Source organism: Vipera ursinii (genome assembly GCF_947247035.1).
Source record: "Vipera ursinii genome assembly, chromosome: 3".
NCBI lineage: Eukaryota > Metazoa > Chordata > Lepidosauria > Squamata > Viperidae > Vipera > Vipera ursinii.
In genome coordinates this window covers 86,868,897-86,889,709 of record NC_139516.1, presented here as the reverse complement: position 1 = coordinate 86,889,709, position 20,813 = coordinate 86,868,897, and the positions used below count along the sequence as shown (strand labels likewise).

The window sequence follows — 20,813 nt, the reverse complement described above, 5'->3', positions numbered from 1 at the left end:
TTATTACCTTTCTTGCCCCCGTTGTTAATTTACTAACATGACTCTTACATAACTCTGCCTTCTCCATTGACTTGCTTGTCAGAAGGTTGCAAGAGGTGATCACATGACCCCAGGACACTGTTGTTGTTAGTTGCGAAGTCGTGTCCGACCCATTGCGACCCTATGGACAATGTTCGTCCAGGCTTTCCTGTCCTCCACCATCTTCTGGAGTCCATTTAAGCTCACGCCTACTGCTTCAGTGACTCCATCCAGCCACCTCATTCTCTGACGTCCCCTTCTTCTATTGCCCTCAATCTTTCCCAGCATTAGGCTCTTCTCCAGTGAGTCCTTCCTTCTCATTAGGTGGCCAAAGTATTTGAGTTTTAGCTTCAGGATCTGGCCTTCCAAAGAGCAGTCAGGGTTGATCTCCTCTAGGACTGACCGGTTTGATCGCCTTGCAGTCCAAGGGACTCGCAGGAGTCTTCTCCAGCACCATAGTTCAAAGGCCTCAATTCTTTTGCGCTCAGCCTTTCTTATGGTCCAACTTTCACTGCCATACATTGCAACTGGGAAGACCATAGCCTTGACTATACGCACTTTTGTTGACAGGGTGTTGTCTCTGCTTTTTAGTGTACTGTCTAGATTTGCCATGGCTTTCCTCCCTAGGAGCAAGCGTCTTTTAATTTCTTGACTACAGTCCCCATCTGCAGTGATCTTGGAGCCCAGGAAAATAAAATCTGTCACTACCTCCATTTCTTCCCAATCTATTTGCCAGGAATTGAGAGGGACGGATGCCATGATCTTGGATACTACAGGACACTACAACCATCATAATTCAGTTGCCAAATGCCTGAATTTTGATTGCCTGACCATGCGACAGTGGTTGTAAGTGTGAAAAACGATCATAAGTCCCTTTTTTGAGTGTCGTTGCAACTTCAAATGGTCACTAAACAAACTGTTGTAAGTTGATGACTATCTGTACTACTAACATCAGTAAGATACAGTTGGAAGAAGTCAGCTGCAGAGTGTGCTTTAATTGGAACAGATTCCATGGGGTAGCTATAATAATTGTGGCAAAACATCATGGATATTTATGGGTAAATAAACTAATGCATTAATTTTAATACATCCCAACATTTTTTCTTCTTTAGGGAAGGAAGGAAGTTATTTGGAGTTTAGGGGACCTGTGGGGAATCAGGATAGAGAAACTTTTCCAACTTCAAATTTTAATTCAGGGGTGCATGAAACTTGAGTCACCTCTTCTTTCAGGATAGCACTTTAAGTTACTGAAGCTTATATCTGGTAATGGTGATCTTCTTCAATATCTCTACAGAAGAACATTCTCTTTACGGCTCTTTGAAGAAAAAGAAAAGCCTCTACCACAAAGACAAACAAGAGTTTCTTCAGCTGTGACAGACTGCAGTTTTTTTTTAAAAAAGAAACACTTTTTTTTTCTTTTTTACTTGTGATTCAGAAACCACCCAATGCTGGTCTTGGAAAACTGCCTAAGCTGAAAGTGAATGCGAAGGTGTGAGCTTTCATTCTACAGATAAGATCTTTTGTGGGTCTTTGTTTTGGCTCTACAACTGGAATAATATGTGACCAGACAAGTTTCTTTAACTATGGGGAAATCCAAATTTCTGTTCTTCAAAGAGACATCTTTAAGCATTGACTTAAATAGAAAGACAAGATACAAGCTGAATAAGTAAATAAAGTATATATAAGTATATTGGCTAATATAAGAGTGATCCCTGCAGCTACTCAGATGCTCTTTTGCACAACATGAAAAGAATAATTATCAGGAGAGAGATCACAACCACACCTCATTACTTCCCATAGGGGCTTCAAATTGTCTAGCCACCATTCTTTTTTGGTCAGTCCCTGTTCCTTTGGTTCATTCCTGTATTAATGTTCCAAGGAATCTCCTACATTGTATTATAATCCTCTTTTTGAGAGGTGGTAGCTTGCCAACTAAACTTTGTTTAATTGCCAATGCAATTAATGGTTTTTAAGAAGTCTACTGTGAGGCTTACATAGGTTCTTTAAATTGAAAGTGCAGGTCAAACCCACCAAATGTAGGAGATATTTCTCTTTTTGTCAGTAACTACTGATAAAAGAGAAGCAAGATTCATTTCACAGAAATGAATCTATTTTGAAAGGTTCTTCATCTTCTGGAAGACAAGATAATCAAACTTTTGTCTAATTGGGCAATGTAGAAATGGCTGCCTTGCACTTCTAGGCCCATGTGTTTTGTCAAGTGGTTCAAAGGCCATTGTATTACAACTTTCTCCCATGTACTGGATTGTCCATGCTGCCTAAGATTAGTGGAAATTATAATCCAATACATACAGTACAGAGGACATGAGATTTAGATAAGGTTTTACCATAACATCAGAGACCAAGATATTTTGCAATGTAATGTTATAAAAATCTTGATGAACTGCTTGTTGCTAACACAAACTATAAACCCTAGCATTTGCCAATATGAGATTAAACATTTCAATTAGTATCATATCTGCAAGTGTATAACACAGATATTTTATCCCAAAATACAGCATAAGCATAATGAATTAGATTCAAAGATGTCAGTCCCAGGGGGAGGGCGTTCTCTGTGGGCACGCCTGCCCTATGGAATCAACTGCCAACGGAACTCCGGACTGCCCCCGAACCTTCGTTCATTTCGCTGGGACCTAAAAACCTGGCTCTTTGAGCTATCTGGTCTGGACTGAGGGGTTTAATGTTTTTAAATTGTGATTTTAATTTTTGCGGCTAGACTTAATTTAATTTAATTTTAATTTTATATTGTATTGTTTTTAAATTTTGCCTTGTAAACTGCCCTGAGTCCTTTGGGAGTAGGGCGGTATATTTATTTTATTTATTTATTTAATTAAATTTGTATACCGCCCTTCTCCCGAATTAATAAAGAAATAATAAATAAATAAATTAGGGGAGGGGGAGAGAGGAGGACAGGATCCTACTTCCTGTTTTGATCTTCAATGCCATATCCTATATCACGGGTGTCAAATTTGATCACGTCACCTGATGTATCATGATGGATCGCAATGTTTTTTGCCTTTGCGTAGCCAGGGTGGGCGTGGCCTGCACATGACGCATCTGGCCCACAGGCCACCAGTTTGACACCCCTGAAGAAGCTATATTGTTCTCAAGGGCCCTCACTCTCTGAAGCAGCTTTTCACAAGAGGGGAAAAAAAATCTGCATTTAAAAGGAAAGACAGGCAAACCTTTTCCCATGAACAGAAGTTAGGATTTAAGGCTCTGACTGAACCTGAAATGTCAGAATAATTTCACCTTTGAAAATGTGAACTATGACATTTATATGATTCTACATATATTTAGCCCTTCTAGAGAACCCTACTGAAAATAGCCAAACCATGTTAGAAACATTCCTGACAGAATCTGAGAGCAAAGGGTGACTAGAGGAAAGAAGGAAACTAAGGAGAAGCCTATTGAATAAGCTGATATCTGTCAGATAAGTTTGCATTTGCCTTCATTGTATTTGATTAGACAAATTCTGAGACATGAGATATTTAGTCTTGTTGGTTCTCCGTTGTACTAGAGCGGCAGAGATAGGTTTTTACCCTTGAGCAGAAAAAAATGCATACAATAGACCACACTGATGGCCATACCTGGGAAGACATTATCCAAGTACCAAGCAAGCCATCCATAGACAAAGCCATCAAAAATCATTAACTCCATAGACAACAAGAAACTGTATTTATCTCCTTCCAGTGGGCTACTTTGGATATTATTCCACTGTAATCCAAGTCCTTGTTCTTCATAGCGTGATAAGTACTCTGTACCAAATCCGAATGCCACAGGTGAAAGGAAGCTCTGGAAGAAAGAGACAAATGATCTGAGTTTATTACTAACCAGTTATCTTGACTACAGGAAGGTTATGACCATTTCTTCAGTGACCGTTCAAAGTTACAACAGAACTGAACAAATAGTACTGACAAAAGTCCTTAAGAGTTTCAGTCATCAAAACATCTTCATGGCCACATGGTTACATACAATCCAGGCACTTGGCACCTAGCTCGCAATTAGGCCATCACAGCAAGCCATGACCACAACTGTGATTTCTGAAATTTCCTGTCAGCTTTCCACCAGCAAATCAATAGGGAAGCTCCAGGACGAAGTTGGAAGTCATAATCATGTAAGGTCCTCAGGTTACCACAGCAACCACGGCTGCCAAATTGCTGTCATGTGACATTGCGCTTTACAATCGCATCGGTTAGCAATGAAAATTCCAGGTTTGTTATCTATAAACCAGATCTATTGGGAGCAAGCCTTAGCGAAAGAAAAGAAATCCTTACCACCATGATCTTAATCTTAAGAGGCAGCCAATCCTGCCAAACGAAGCAGAGGACGTGGGGCAGGTAGAGAGTAAAATAGATGACTCCGCTGCAGGCAGCTGCCAGATTAGCCTTGGAGAAAAAGGTGCTGAGCAAAAAGCATTGCATGATGCTGGCTGTTGCGAAAGTTAACAGGAACAGAAAGAGAACTTGGGGGTTGCAGTACCGAAGCACTTTGCCATACTGTATAGAAAAGAAAAGAAAAATATTCTACTGCTTGACTTAGGACCCATACGAGATCAACGGTCTTCGATTTATGATATTGGTACATTCATATTTGCCTATTAACGCTAAAGATCAAGCTTCCTTCAGGAACTCAAGATGGTATACTCCTTTCTCCAATTTCTCCATAACTCTGTAAGACATGTTGGGTGAAAGACTGTGACTAATCCTAAAATCGCCATGGTTCGGAGTGGATGAACGATGTTCTAATCCAGTATCTCAAAGCCTGCTACATCATACATGCAGCCAAATGGATTTCCTGTTTTCAGAAAGTTGCATTCACACCAGATGCTAACTCAAAATTTGATTAATCACAGTGTGGAATAAACTGATTAAACCATCATTGGCTGGATTTCCACAGCTTCCTAAGACACAAATCATAAAATGTCTTGGAGAGCCTTAGAAACCCAGCCAAAACTAAACTGAAAGAAGGAATATTATGAACAGTCTTCACCAATTACCCTAAAATTTGATTATTTGTCATAGCAGAACATACAACCTAATATATGGAAAACAGGATAGCAATGACTGTCTGGAACAATCTAGCAGTGAATATGAGTTGTGGTTTGGGTAAAGGACAGTAAGGGCTCAGGAGTTAAAGTCCCCGAGTTACAAAAGAGCCAAGGTTGCCTACCCCTGGCCTAAAGTTTTAAGAATCCTGCTTGTGTTATGGATCTTGCTTGTCTACCATCCACACTGCTACAGGAAGGATCCATTCATGAGTTCCTTAGGCTCTTGTTTCAACTTACAGTGCAGTGATAAGGATTTCCTAATTGTTATATCTGTGGATCGCATCCCAGCATGCCTATTTTAGAGCAAACTATTCTCTTTATTTATTTTTATTTATTTATTTTATTTATTATGGGACTTATATGCTGCCCTATCTCCCGAAGGACTCAGGGCGGCTAACAACAATAAAATACAAAATACAAATATTTTAAAAAATTAAACTATCACAAAGCCCCACTAAAACCAATAAAAACATTAAAAACATAATTAAAACCCTTATCATCAGTCCAGGTCGGCCTGTTGGAAAAGGTATGTCTTGAGGTCACGACGAAAGGACCGGAGATCTGGGGCCATCCGGAGCTCCCGGGGGAGCTGCATTTGGAATGCAAGCTGCAGAAAGATCTCAAGAGTTGCAGCGAGTTTGTGGGGCAGGGGGTAGCATTTTGAGAATAAAATCGTGTTCCGGCCTGGATGCCACAGAGGCTAAGTCAGAAGGGATTATTCTGGTAGCATTGTGCAATTTCTGAATTCATTTTGACATCTGGTCTCTGAGGAAATCGGTTGGATGACCTGTGGGATGAATTTGCCATGTGTGCTGCAATCATGCCGGACCTGGCTGCTTCAGTAAACCAAGTTTGTGTGTGAGAGTGCAGTTAGATTTGGAAGACATCAATGCCTCTTTGATGTCCTCTGCCTTGAAAGAACATATTACCCTGGCAAAAATTTCATTTTTGATGTGTGCCGTTGTGCCCAGAGTAAAAAAAAATAGCAATAAAGCTTATCTCATCTCATCTTATCTAATCTCTTCATCACCTTTCAGATCAAGTTACTGAAGCTTGCGGTAGATGGAGCTGACTTTGAAGACCACCCAAATGGAGTAGAAAACAGTAGTGATCTATGCCATTTAATATCTATTTTGTGGGTGCTACATTGGCTTTCATTTGGCTTCTGACTATAAAAATGCTGTTTTTAACCTATAAAACCCTTTCTCACCTGGTGTTCCAGACATCTTCAAGATAATTTTCTTTAGGAAAAAAAAAAAAGACCTGTCTGGTTCACTCATTCTGAGGCTAGGGGAGGGCTACAACATCATGCCTTATGTTGTGCCTGTATTGTGTAACCACTTACCTCTGAGAATATGAATGGCACCCTTCCTAATGGTTTTCTGAATGGTGGTTAAGAATGAGTTGTTCACAGCTTTTGTGTTTTGAGGACTGCTTATTGAATGCCAGGTTTGGGCGTGCTTATGTTTTATGCTTCACAGGTTTTATATTTTATGTTGAGATTTTTCCAAGTTCATAGAAATCCTTGAAGGAATTGATGGTATAGAACCACTATAAATACATATTGGTAAAATCTAGACCTTTTATCACTGTAATTTGATCTGGGCACAAATGTTCTTTATGGATTGTCTATTAAATGTTTTTGTTTTATCATTTTCTACAACTACTGGATTTTTTTGATTCACTCATAAACAACCAAGAGTGTGCTGGGTTTTGGCTAAGCTGATATTTCAAACTCGGCCACTGTGATGGCTTACCATGATGCATTAAGCTACCAGTCCTTAATTTTGCCACTGCTTCCTCTTACCCACACATATATGCAATACAACTTTACTTCTTGTCTTAAAGAGCCGGGGTGGTGCAATGGTTAGAATGCAGTAGTGCAGGCTAACTCATGCTCCCTACCAGGAGTTTGATCCTGACTGGCTCAAGGTTGACTCAGCCTTCCATCCTTCCAAGGTCAGTAAAGACCCAGATTGTTGGAGGCAATATGCTGACTCTGTAAATTGCTTAGAGAGGGCTGTAAAGCACTATGGAGCGGTATATAAATCTAAGTGCTATGGCTGTTGCTAATCCCTGTAATATAGTGGTGTTTTAATTACAAATTCAGATGGGGAATGTCTGCCTGGATGTAAATGGTTTAAAATACAAACAATATTGAAAGATCAGAATATACATTGAAAGCCAGCATACTATACTATAGACCACATGGAGTGGGAACACTGTTATTCCACCTTAATTCAAGTACCAACACAAAGAAATTAAACAGCAAAGATATTCTGCTGGCCCTCTTCCACAACACTGTTTAAATATATTTATCCTTTAGAAGCATTAAAGAATCAGGCTTTCAGTGTTTCCTTTATCATTACCTTCAACCTGGGTGGATCTCAAAGCAACCTTTGGGTACTTACCATAAACGATAGGAGGAAGCAGAAAAAAGCAACGTGAGAACTTAGGATAACTATCACCAATCTGATATCCTCCAGAGGTGTTGGACTGCAGTCCACAACTCCTATTAACCCCCTAAATAAACAAACAACTATATCTTGAGGCATAATTATGAGAGTGTCACGGATGGGGCAGTTTAATCATAAACCCAGAGCCTCCCTCCTGAAGGACCATTTAAATGATAAGCCTTTGTGTCCCTCTAAGTTCCCCAAGTGAGAATGTATTTAAATGAAGCAACTAATGGGTTGGGAGAAATGAGTTTGAAAGGTGAACGACAGGCTTGCCATCAGACTTTCCAAAGGCGGATGGAAGGAAGCTTCCCTTTTCCAGCCCTCTTCCACCTGGCGATACTTAGAACGTGACCTGTCAATCTTAATCCAACCCGAAATGTCAGCAAAGGGAAATGCGCCCCTGAATGATGATGATAATGACTTAAGGGGGCTTCTAAAAAAGCGCGCCTACTGCTACGTGCCAAGAAGAGGCCAGGCTGTTAGCAGGCTCCTCTTTTTTTTTTTTTACGTATGGGTCTTATTGTTTCTTACTAATACCTGATCATGCGAAGGTAAAAGAGCATTGTAAACTCTGGACCTCGAGAGGTCTGGACCTCGAGAGCCCCCTCCTGCTCCTTTACCGTAATGAGAGCTGTCAGGAGAAATGTGCTCATGGTCATCATGAGGAAGCTGTCCAAAAACCACGTGAACCAAATCACCCCATTGGTGACTCCTCTGTTCTTCAAGGCCTCCTTCAACCTCATTTCTTTCTCCAACACGATGTTTTTCACGATCATGGAAGCGGAGTATATCCAAGCCAGCACCATTAAGATGGGAAAGGCACGCGTTAAAGTAATCATGAAGCTGCCAGGCAAGAAAGAAAAAGAAAAAAGTGGTGGTGGGGGAAATGTTGCTTTGAAAGGTAACAGATACACATCTTAAGAGTTCAGTTACTCGCATTAGTATCCTTCTCTCCTGGAAGGATCAGATTGGTAGTTTGAGAACAGCTGGGAAATGGATCAAAAGAAAACTCATGAAAGTGCTGGGTAAATAAGGCACCCAAGAATTGCTATTTCCTGACAGGAACATCTAAGAAAGAGCACTCCAATATTATCAACGCTTTCTTCAGCTAGTTTTTGTCCAGATATGTTGGACTACAATTTCCAGAATTCCACGTCAGGGTGGGAAAATGACACTAGGGCTTCCTAAACCGTGTTTGGATGCACGTACTCCATCCATTTCCAGTCGTTTTTCTTTTAAAAAATTTCTGCTGCTCGGCAGAGGCAACAAAAGTGTTGCAAATTTTAGGAGCAGGGGGGAATTTGAAGAGCTCAGGCAAACATTTGGGGGAGCCAATTTTAAACGCTCTTAAAGAAGCTGAGATGGGAGAAAGCAATCTGAACTGGTGAAAGGCCACCAGAACAGTGTTTCTCAAACTTGGGAAGATGTGTGAGAGTCCTCAGCTATACGGCTTAAAGTTGCCAAGTTTGCAAAACGCTGCACCAGAACATCCTAGGCTGCATGCTAGGCTGAAAAAGAAAAAAAAATCCTGAAAAAGAGAAAAGAAACAATAGCAAGCCTCTTGCATTGTTGAAAAGAAACATCATGGACGTTATCTCAGTAGTCCTAAAAAAATTGAGCTCAGTTTGAGGGAGGTATCATTTTTGAGCAAGGCTAAGAGAGCTACCCATGCATTTGGGTGAAAAAAATATCTTCTGCAAAAAAAACAAAACACAATTTGTCACTGTTGTAGAACTCCTAAGGAACATGTTTTCCATTACATTAATGGAAAACATTAATGTTCTGATTCTGTGGGCTGACCAGGCTTTACTGTCAGAGTCCTATGCCTTTCTCAAAGGACACAATCACTAGGCCTTCATGCTGATATAATCAATTCACCATATGGAGGGGGCAGCAATTGAAGAGAGACAAAAATAAATCACATCATGTGTTTATTGGATTATCTCTATTTTGGCTATCCTGGGAGGAAGCTGTGGGGCAGCATTGTATTCAGAGTTAAAGATAAGATCATAGCGGGATAGCATTAAGCAGAGACAAAGGGAACACCTTCGCTGCTAAGTCAGATTACTAAGAAATGGGGTATTCTGGAAAATAAACCAAAGTCATGTAATTCCTAGGAATTTGTTTTGCAACAAAATGGTGCCCTGGTGACATTTGTTCTGGAACTGTTTCTACAGCTGTATCTGGATTCCACTGAGTAAATCCCAGTGAGCTTAGTGGGGCTTCTTTCCAGATAGATTCCTGGGAATGGGGCTAGGGTTGTTGCTTCAGAGATGCCTTAAATAATGTGAAAGTAGGTTTCATAAAGAGAGGAAAGGACTTGTCAAACCATGAAACTGCCAATAGATTGTCTCATAAATCGTAACAAAACAGGCTTTCACATCGTGGGCTTAATCAGTGTATAGACCTTGTTCCAAAATAGTTGGGAAATAGGTCTTGCCCGATCATGCAGCTTTTGTCTAACATGTGTCCTCCTATTCTTGCTGGAATTTTGGGAACTGTAATCCCAATCTGGAAAGGAAGAGGAACGACAACCAGAAGATTTCTGTTCACCAGGATAGTAAGCCACCTCTTAAGAATAGTATCTGGAACCCCTCTTTTCCTCATCTTTATATTAAAACTGTTTTATATCAGGTCTAACTATGGAACGAGGGGAATTCTTCAGCACAGCAAAAAGTCAAGTTGTGTTATTATAACTACAGCTCCAGCTATACTACCACCATATACTTTTAAATATATGAGAGTCTTAACATGAGAATTTACAACAGAAACCCTGTGAAGTAGGTTAGTCCCAGGTCATCCAGTAAGTTTTCATGGCTAGGGATGGACTCCTGAGTTTCCCAGTCCTAGTGCAATGCCTTAAGCCCTTCCCCCCCCTTGCCACCCCCTGGAGCTTTTGCTATATATTTCTCCTTTTCACCTAAGAATTTTGGCATTATTAGCATGGAGCAAAACCAATTAAAACAACTTTGAGATCTCTTCTTGGTATGTAGAGAAGTGACCTGAGGAGGATGATTGATGACAAATCAAAGGAATGTGATGCCTTGGGAGAGAACCAGATCTCTGCCTGGATTTTACCCCTTGAACCTGATAAAATTCCACTCTGAGGACTGCTTATTGTTTGGAAATTTGAAGAAGCCATAGAATGCAACACTGCAAATTTTGAAAGACACCCCCCCTCCGCAATTCACATTATTTATTTCTTTGTGTTTCTTGATACTTTAGAGCAGCATTCCTCAGGATAATATTCAATATAATGCAAGAAAAAATAAATACAGGCCAAACAAAGCCATCCTGTATTTTCACGAGACTGAATCTCTGAGGTGAGGGTTAAATTCCCATGTCCTTGGTTTCATTCTTAACCCCTTAGTTTTGTTGCCCTAGGTGTGGTAAAACTGTAACCAAACTCAGTGGCAATTCCACCATTTCTACACATTCTGAGAGCATGAGGTTGGGTAAGGCTACCTTATTTCCTGTGTTCAGATATGCTGGCCAAAAACTGAAAAACATCAGACTCTGCCTCACTGGTTTGCAAAGGGGATTTGTAAAGCTCCGTGGCCTGTACTCCACTGCACTGTGTTGGGAAGTAGAGAAAAGCCTTTGGCAAATTAACTATTTCAGCATATCCCAAATGTTAGCCAGAAACAGAGTAAAGGACTAGTTGAGCACAACATTTGAAAAGGTTAATAAAAGGTGTGCCGGAAGAGATCAGTATTTTAATAATGGCCTCCGGTTACCTTTTAATTAGAGAGTCAATTTGGTGTAGAGGTGAAGGTGTTGGCTAGAAACCAGGATTGTGAAGTCTAGGCCTCCCTTAGAACGTGAAAGGGAGGAGGGATAAAAATCTTTATGGTTCAATGCACAGTCAGCCAGATGTTCAGACTGGATTTGGCATTTTTATTCACCTATGGAGTCCTTATCAAGGATAGGTAGATGTTGCTGCTTGATGTTATTAAAGGTATCATTACAGGATGTAAGCTAATCCAAGTAAACCTTCCTTTTGCAATTGGTGGTGATGAATATTATTTCTATTAATATTTCTCTGAAGATAGATAAATGGGCTTTATATTAAAAAAAAACCTTAACTTGCTCACATTCAGAGAATTGGTGCTGAAAAATTATCCGATCACTATCATCATGACATTGCATGAAAAACAACTTCTTGGCTTGTTTGTTCTAGCCTGACCTGAACCTTGCATCATTCAACATCACTGAATGATCCTTCGTTCCAATGTTGTGGCAGAGAGTGACAAGCCTTTTAGCACACCTGAATTCTTTTTTCATTTTTGAAAATGAACTGAATACTTTCCCTGATGAAAAGAGTTCAGAAAAACAGCTATAAGTTTGCAACTTTCCCCCCATTCTCCTGTTGCTAATGAATTAACGTTTATTTTTTGCAGTAAAGGTAGTATTAAACCAAAAGCCTTCTTATTGTTTTCTATTTTAGGTAGGTAGGGAGATGGTTATGATAGTTATTTGTTCTAAATTCCTTATTTCTGATTTAACTAAAGGTAAAGGTAAAGGTTCCCCCACACATGTGTGCTAGTCATTTCCAACTCTAGGGGCCAGTGCTCATCTCTGTTTCAAAGCCAAAGAGCCAGCGCTTGTCCGAGGATGTCTCCGTGGTCATGTGGCCAGCATGACTAGACACCAAAGGCGCATGGAATGCTGTTACCTTCCCGCCGTAGTGGTCCCTATTTTTCTACTTGCATTTTTTACATGCTTTCGAACTGCTAGGTTGGCAGAAGCTGGGACGAGTAACAGGCGCTCACTCTGTTACGAGGCACTCGGGATTCGACCCGCCAAACTGCCGACCTTCTGATCGACAAGCTCAGCGTCCTAACCCACTGAGCCACCGCGTCCCAGCTGATTTAACTAGAGTAACACAATTCTGATTCCTTGGCTGGGAAATTTGTCTAATACTTCATGTTCTAGAATCTCTAGCATCATCAAAAGCAAAAACAGTGCCATTTGTAAGACTCAGGGTGCCACCTGGCTAGCCACACAGTTTGGACACAGATCACACTCACACATCATCTACAAAGCAGGGATAGGGCATTTGTTGTAGGTATATCCCTGAAGGCACATCAACACGGGTCTGGGTTTTGATGATCCCTTGCTCGATCATATCTTGCAGATAAGCAAACCCTCCCCAGATGTAGCGCAGATCATCCACTGGGTCAGCTCTTGGGCCAGGATCCCAGTACCTGTAGAGACAAAACACAGATTTAGCCTTTAAACTAGTGGGGATTATGACAGCGGTAAAAGTGTCAGTTATCAGACTCTGAGGGACAAACTATATATGTTAATGGTTTGGTTGCCGGTCAGTTGCAGTATCTTTTCTTCCTTTCACAAAGGCCAAGAGTGGTCCAATCCTGCTTTTGATATTGTGGGAGAACCAAGAAATTTTAACTACTGGTATTTGCTTGGGCTATTTGCAATCCCAGTCTGGACTCTTAGACACTTTCTACATTGCATTTGCAGAACAAGAGACAGGCAAGAAAAAGCTTTCTGAGCATCTAACTGATATCCTAGGTTTCCCGTTAGAACAGAGACTGAGCCAAGAGTGAATTGGTTTAAAGATCAGCTCCAAATGGGGTCCTCACATTGGTTGCCTCTGATAGAAAAAACATGTCTTTAAGGAAAAACTGTCAGATTAATGGAATTGTAATCCACTTCTTCTAGGCTGAATGGTTTTTCAATTTTCCAGTTTTGTCGACCATCGAAGGATTTCCCAATGGCCTCCCAACAGAATCTCAACCAGATCTCACCCTGCTTAGCTTTTGACAAAAATAGCCAAATGCTGGCATCTTTGACTCAGTTCAAGTAGACTTAATGGACTGAAGAGTTTAGAAGCAACGGTTTAGGTGCAGTTTTCTTTTATCACTTAATAATCGCAGAATCAGTCAGTGATCTGACAATTGAAGGGACTACCATGAATCAAGTCTCACGGGTAAAATCATCAGATCGGCTTTTATTGGAGGAATCTTGTGGCAACTTAAAGACTATAAATATATCCTGTGCTAAACTTTCCCAGAGCAATTTGCATGTCTAATTATATGCTCAAGAACTTTAAACTCAATTGTTTAAACGTCAGATGGAAGCACTGAGAGTTCAAATGAGTTTATTCCCAAGTAACCCCCATGCTTAGGGTTGAATCTGTGTTAGTTCTAGTAAAAAGGCATTATGTTTTGTCATGGTACATGTGCTTTCTCTCTCTTGGAGTAATTGTATATCCACTCATGATAATATTTTACATTTACCAGCGCACCACTGTTTGAGATATTTTAAAGGTTACACTTTGGCCTGAAGTTAATTATTATATCCATAACAGTCATCCATACATTTACCAGCCTTCTTTTCTGTAAATATGATAAATTGCAATTCTCATTAGACCCCTCATCCAACAGATATGCAGGATGCCATGTTGGGAGAGCTACTCTTGGCAATTATGATTTAGTCTCTCCAGTCACTGGTATCTCATTAGACTCTGCTTGCATACCTAAAGATTAAAAACCAACCTTACCTATCTTTGATTTTGTTTGTTTTCTCCACAGCATCAATATCCATGCGTATCTTGTATTTCACGTGAGGTGGCAGTTGACTGGCCCTTGCATCCACATCAAGAAAGACAACAGCAGCCCAAAATTTGTTTTCCTCCAGAAGAGAACGAGCATGAAGAATCAACTCAGTTTCATCAGCTAGGCCTTCAAACTTATCAAGGGTCAAGCACTGTGATAACAGAGGTATAAGAGATACTTGAAGGAGATAATGGAAGCGTTGCACATATATGTAAATCAGAATTTATATATGATTTGGACACCAATACAGGAAGTTCTCTGTATACAACCACAATTGAGCCCAACATTTCTGTTGCTAAGCAAGGCAGGTCTTAAGTGAGTTTGCCCCATTTTACAACTTTTCTTGCCACAGTTGTTAAGTGAATCACTGCAGTTGTTAAGTTAGTAAAACTATTGCTAAGTGAATTCTGACTTCTCCATTGACTTTGCTTGTCAGAAGGTTGTTCAAAGGGGGATCACATGACCCCGGGACACTTCAGCTGTCATAAATATGAGTCAGTTGCCAAGTGACTGAATTTTGACTATGTGACCATGGGGATGCTGCAATGGTCATGTGAAAAACAATAATAAGTCCCTTTTGTCAGTGCTGTTGTAACTTTAAATGCTCACTAAATGAACTTGTAATTCAAGGACAATCTGTAGTGTCACTTAGTACAGAGATGGGCAGCATACAAATTTAATGAATAAATAACAAATAACCGAGAAACAACTGTTTCTGCATGGGACAGGAATTAGAGTAGATTTCCTTCAAATCTCTCTTTGGACAACAAAAAGGTAAAATTTTAAAAAAACTGGGGACGCTTTCTAGTTGCTGAGGGGCATAAGAAAGTTAAGTATTCATTCCAGCTGAATTTGACTGTTGATGACAACATGGACATTTTTTAAAACCACAATGCAGAAGTGACTTGCTACTACCACCGCTTTCTTCCAGGTTTTATTTTTAACTGTTCATTTTGGTACAGCTTTCAAATCAATGTACAATGTTTCTGTGTAATAAGAGTATGATGAAAAGATTTTTTTTTCAAGAAAAGTACTAATTCAGTAGATAAAAATATTTGGCTGGAAAACAAAGTAAGTATGCTAAACCATTTAATACCTGTAATGCTTTAAATCAGGGGTTCCCAACCTGTGGTCCATGGCCCACTACCAGGCCGTGGCCTATTGGCCACCGGGCCATGTGAGTAGCTGGTTGGTGTTCACATGTGCGCATGCGCGCACAGCCCCACTTGCGTGAGCATCACAGCAAACATTGCAGGCATTTGTGGCCCTACTATTGCGATTTTTGCCACCAACACCGAAAGGCTGGGGAACTCTGCTTTAAATATATAGATGCACAGAATTTTGTTGATTCCACTTTGATAACTTCCTGAATTAATATATAAATTGGAACGCAATCATCTCCAGAAGAGACTGTGCAATTGCCTGAATTTTGCAATGCAGGCGTATTCAAAAATCAGTATAGTTGATAAGGTTCTTTATTAAATGTGAGTGTATTTGCTTCTGTAAATTAGACCAATGGTGCGGAAACTTGCCAGATCAGACTTACTTAACACAGGAAGAGCTGAGGTAGATCAGATTTATTTTCTCAGACTTTTCCTAATCTCATTCTCAGGTTAAAATGCATTATAAAATTGTAGTTGAAAGAGGAGAAACCAAAAGCTGTCATAAGCATATTCCACATCTAAGGTTTATAATAACTACCATCCTTTAGTGCAGGGACTGAATGGAACAATTGTCTCTGGAAGATCAGTCATCAAAGAAGTGTCTCGACAGCCAGATAACAACCCCCAAAGAAAAACAAAGCTGAAACCATCTCAATAAATGAGGGTGGTGGGTAGGTGGAAATCTAATGTGAACCTATCACCTGGAAAACAAGCTTGGGAGAGCAAAACAAAATTAGCTCAAAGGAGGAGAAAGTGACTGGTCAGAAACAGCAGGGAAGAACACTGCATACATAGCTATGGGTACATAATTGTGAGAAACTGTGGGCAGACTGGGAAACCCGTTTTCTTCTTTGTTCACAGTTTACAGACCAATAAAACAAAGTTTAAAATATAGAAAACTCAAACCTAAAACAATTAAGAAGAAGTATCAACCAACTTCTGTAAGGAATGGAAGAGAATAGACACAAGGAAGCAAGAGATAGGTGACCTACAAAGAAGTCCAAATTATCTAAAGAGATCACACCTTAATTTGCACACCATAAATGGGAATTGGCAAATCCCAATTAGAGTTTCCAAAATTCTTCATTTACCTTAGACTAGCGTTAAAGTTACCTGACTGAAATTGGCGTATAGGTAATCCTCAATTTATGACCACAATTGAGCCCAAAATTTCGGTTGCTAAATGAGACGTTTGTGAAGTGAATTTTGTCCCATTTAATGACCTTTCTTGTCACATTTGTTAAGTGTATCACTGCAGTTGATAAATTAGTAACATGGCTGTTAAGTCAATATGGGCTTCCCCATTGACTTTGCTTGTCAGAAGGTTGCAAAAGGTGATCACAGGACCACACAACACTGCAACCATCATAAATATGAGTCAGTTGCCAGGAGTCTGAATTTTGATCACATGACCACGGGGAAGCCGCAACGGTCGTAAGTGTGAAAAATGATCATAAGTCACTTTTTTTTCAGTGCCGTTGTAACTTTGAACAGTCACTGTTCTAAGTCGAAAACTACCTGTGTAATTCTTTTTTTTCCTTCATCTTGCCTAACTGTGGGCCTGACAATAATTTTGCTCAACTCTGAAATCTCCCCACTCATGGGGGATTAAAAATCAGGAATTAATGGATGAAAATGAAGCTTGAGATTACCTAATTAATTTAAATATGAATATACCGAAATCAGAGAATCAGGACTGAACTGCATTGAATAAGTAAAGGCCTAAAGAAAACCAATGAAGATATACTATAATGCACTTTTACTAATTACTTTAGGCCAAGCTTTTCCAATTGGGTTCTAGAGAAGCTTAGTGTTCTGCAAGAGACCAAGGGGGGGAAAAGTTCTGTTGAATGCAACTAGGAGGGTATCCATGGTCCTTTTTCTAGACTCATATTTCTTAACATTGGCCATTTTAAGAAATGTGGACTTCAAATCTCAGATTACCCCAACCACCATGGAATTCTGGGAATTGAAGTCCACCCATCTTTAAATGGCCAAGGTTGAGAAACACTATTCTAGAAATGTAGCAGAAAGGGCGGAGCTTGTTTTCCGGTGGGGGTGGGGAGAAATCTATAGCTGCTTTTTTTCCCCGATCAGGTTCTGAGGATTTATTTATTTTTTTAACAAAATGTTCCATGACTTGAAAAAGTTTGAAAGCTCCTGCTCTAACAATTAACAATTTTTGCATCTCTGTGGTACAGTCCAGCACTTGGTGCTACCAAAGATTCAACTCCTAAAGACTGCAGGGACAAATACTCTTCACCCAGACTTATTGGTAGTACCAACCTCTAGCAGCTCAATGGACGTATAGGTAGCCCTTGACTTACAACCATTCATTTAGTGACTGTTCAAAGTTACAATGTCACTGAAAAAAGTGAGTTATGACTGTTCTTCAGGCTTATGACGGTTGCAGTATCCCCATGGTCACATGATCAAAATTCAGACTCCTGGCCACTGATTTAGGACGGTTGCAGTGTCCCGGGATCATGTGATCACCTTTTGCAACCTTTTCATAAGCAAAGTCAATGGGAAAGCCAAATACACTTAACTGTGTTACTAACTTAACCACTGCACGGATTCAATAAACAGTGGCAAGAAGGTCCTAAAATCAGGCAAAACTCACTTAAGAATGCTCCTGCTTAGAAGTGGAATTGTTGGGCTCAATTGAGTTCATAAGTCAAGACTACTTTATTAGAAGTTGCTTCAATCCTATCTTTGAACTATATATCTGCTCGCTTCCCCTTCTTCAACCTGGCTATCAGACCTGGCCAAAGTCTTCTGTCAGCATCTGTCCCCTGACACAAGCGCTATACTTTGCTTAAAGTTAGTGAAGAAGATTTCATTGGTGACATAATATTTAACCAAGTTCCAAGTTTTACTATTTTGGAATAGAGAAAAAGGTAAGTGCCAGAGCAAGGAACTGAGGAAAGGATGAAGTCACCAAATATTTCTATGTATCTTGTGCTTCCTAACTTCAGAATGAAGGAATTGTTATCAGATTCTCAATGTTGGCAACTATTGTAAGGAGATGACATTTTGTTTCTAAACTGACTGGGAAGAAATGTATTTAATTACTTCAGTTCACTGACTGCCACAAAGCTAGTTTGTTTGATCTTATCGGCTTGATGGTCTCTTGCAGGCCAACAACCAATAATTAGGTACATCAAAGTCCTCACAGGCAACATGTTATTTAAGAGACAGGTTTCTCTGAAATGTAAAGTCTCCTTTGTTTATCCTCGTCATCTGAAGAACTGTTATCTATTCTAGTAAAAGAGAAAAGAGGGGAGGTCTGCAAGAGGATCAGGTTGCTGATGATATACCAAAATAAACTCTGACATTTAAAATAACATGTCAAGTAAGAACTGCATGATTTTTGTCATGGTTGCAATAAGAGAAATGTATTTAAATTAAGAGTATGCTACCTGTAAAAAAAGTAAAGATGCCCTTAAGGTGACCTTGCTTTTTTTGTTGGCTTCATAGATACAATTGTGCAGTTTTCCCAGATTTATAGAAGTGATTTCTCCCATTGTCTTCTGGGTTTTTTTTAAAACTTCCCAGTCTAGCCTACAGCCCTAATATTCCTTAGCAGGCAGAATTCTCAAGCCCATCTATGCTTACCTTCTGAGTCTTATGTGGAAGATAGTCTTGAAGATACCTGAAGACATTTAATTATTAGGTCTAAAGGTCCAACTTTATCTAACAGTTACATGATTGTTGTCACTAAATGATGCTTTTTCTCTTTGCATTTAGTAGTCTACACCACAAAAATTAAGGAGAAAGATTGCTTATTTTAATTCCTTGAAGATTTGTTTTATGGGGGGGAAAACATGTACCCCTAAGCTGGTTTTGTTCTGCAGAGAAAATATCCTCCAGGTAAGTTTTCTAAGAAAGATATAAAATGCATAAAGCAGAGAAAGTCCTAATCTTGATATTGAAACCAGAAAGCCTTAAGTATTTTATCATCAAGTTAACTTATATTGTTTTTTCTTACTCAATGCACTCTCCATATTTAATGCTAATATACCTCCCGCCCCAGAAAAATCCATGGAGTCAATTCAGTATTCTCAAGCACTCATTTTATATACACTTGGTGGAAAAGCCAGGTTCAAATTAAATGAATAATATTTATTACTGCAGGTGTATGTATACCTAAAAGTCCAAAGATCTGAGTTTTATTTTTCCTCAGCAATACAGAATTTCATAATGTTTACAGTATATGTGCTGTGCAGTGCTTTTTTTGTTAAAGAAAAAGGTGCCGGAACTCACACATGTCATACAACCCGCCTTGCCTACCCTACAAGGTTCCATCCAAAAAAGGTGCCGGAACTCCGTTCTGAGTGTTCTATGAGAAAAAAAGCCCTGGTGCTGTGCATGTATCAAAAGGCAGTAGCTCAATGTTAGTGCATTGCCCCAATGTATTAAGGGTTACAGTTGAGATACTCAAAAAATACAAAATGCAAGTGTTAGCATTACCAGACTGTCGATTTACAAACAACTGCTCACTTTTCTCTAATTAGACATCTGGAGTCTGCCTCACCTAGAGCCCCCAGTTCAAAAGATACCAAGTCATCACTGATGCTTGTCCAACCACTCTTTAAAGCCCCCCCCGGGAAGTAATTGACCCATTGTTTCAATGAGCAATCATCCTACCCTAAGATAAAAGGTTCATGTTTGTGCTATCCTTTTGCCAAATACATAACATCACTCCACAAATCCAAGCCCAGCCAAATGTAAATATTTATCTGAAAGACTATTATGAGTCCTTCATCACATTTTGTACCTCTTCAACTGAAGTATAAAATGACACTGTTCCAAAATGTTATGAGAGGATATACTCAGGGTCATTCTGTAATTAAGATTTAGTTCAGAGTTTCCTGAGCCCTCCTACTCAAATGACACAGGCATCGTATTTTTAAAATCTAAACCAAGCTCCTAGAGAAGATGTATTTGTAGTGAGATCTTAACTCTTCACTTGTCCTTGTGTGTTCTCCTTTACTCCCACCTGTGCGCTGGAGATTTAAATCGCTTTTTATATATGGTCTCAAAACCTGGAACAACCTTTTCCAAAGAAACATGTATGGCAGGAGAGAAGAAAAAAAAACCCACTGCAACCTGAATTTGATTAAAGTAGTGAATAATGCCTGAAAAATGATAAGCATAGTTCAACATTCATTTTAAAATTAATTATTCAACTGTAACTATTGTTTTCATGATGAAGGCAGTCTGCTCTAAAATAATAAATAAAGATATTGGCACTAATACAATCCTCTACAGTACTGCATGCTGACTGGGGAGTTTGGGGAGTTGAAGTCAACACATCTTAAAATTTGGGAAACACTGATCTAAAGTAATTTGCCCCAGTCTGAACATTTTCCACATTAGTGGACTTCAATTCCCAGAATTCTCCAGCCAGAATCAGTCATTAATGGGAATTCTGGGAGCTGAAATCTAAAAATCTGAAAGAGAGGGTAGTTTATACTTTGCAGATTACCTGAAGAGCAATAACTAGTAACAGAACTAGTAG

The 20,813-nt window shown here is 39.6% G+C and overlaps 1 protein-coding gene across 1 annotated transcript in view; it reads right to left on the bottom strand.

Moving 5' to 3' along the window:
* The window catches only part of ABCA4 (ATP binding cassette subfamily A member 4), a gene marked incomplete at its 5' end in the record, with an annotated part of 116,519 nt that overhangs the window by 59,774 nt on the left and 35,932 nt on the right, over window positions 1-20,813 (bottom strand). Inside the window, 5 exons of the mRNA XM_083360249.1 lie at window positions 3,627-3,831; window positions 4,314-4,535; window positions 8,166-8,388; window positions 12,576-12,752; window positions 14,072-14,277. Of these exons, the coding sequence (XP_083216375.1) occupies window positions 3,627-3,831; window positions 4,314-4,535; window positions 8,166-8,388; window positions 12,576-12,752; window positions 14,072-14,277 (1,033 nt within the window). The remainder of the gene's footprint in view (window positions 1-3,626; window positions 3,832-4,313; window positions 4,536-8,165; window positions 8,389-12,575; window positions 12,753-14,071; window positions 14,278-20,813) is intronic.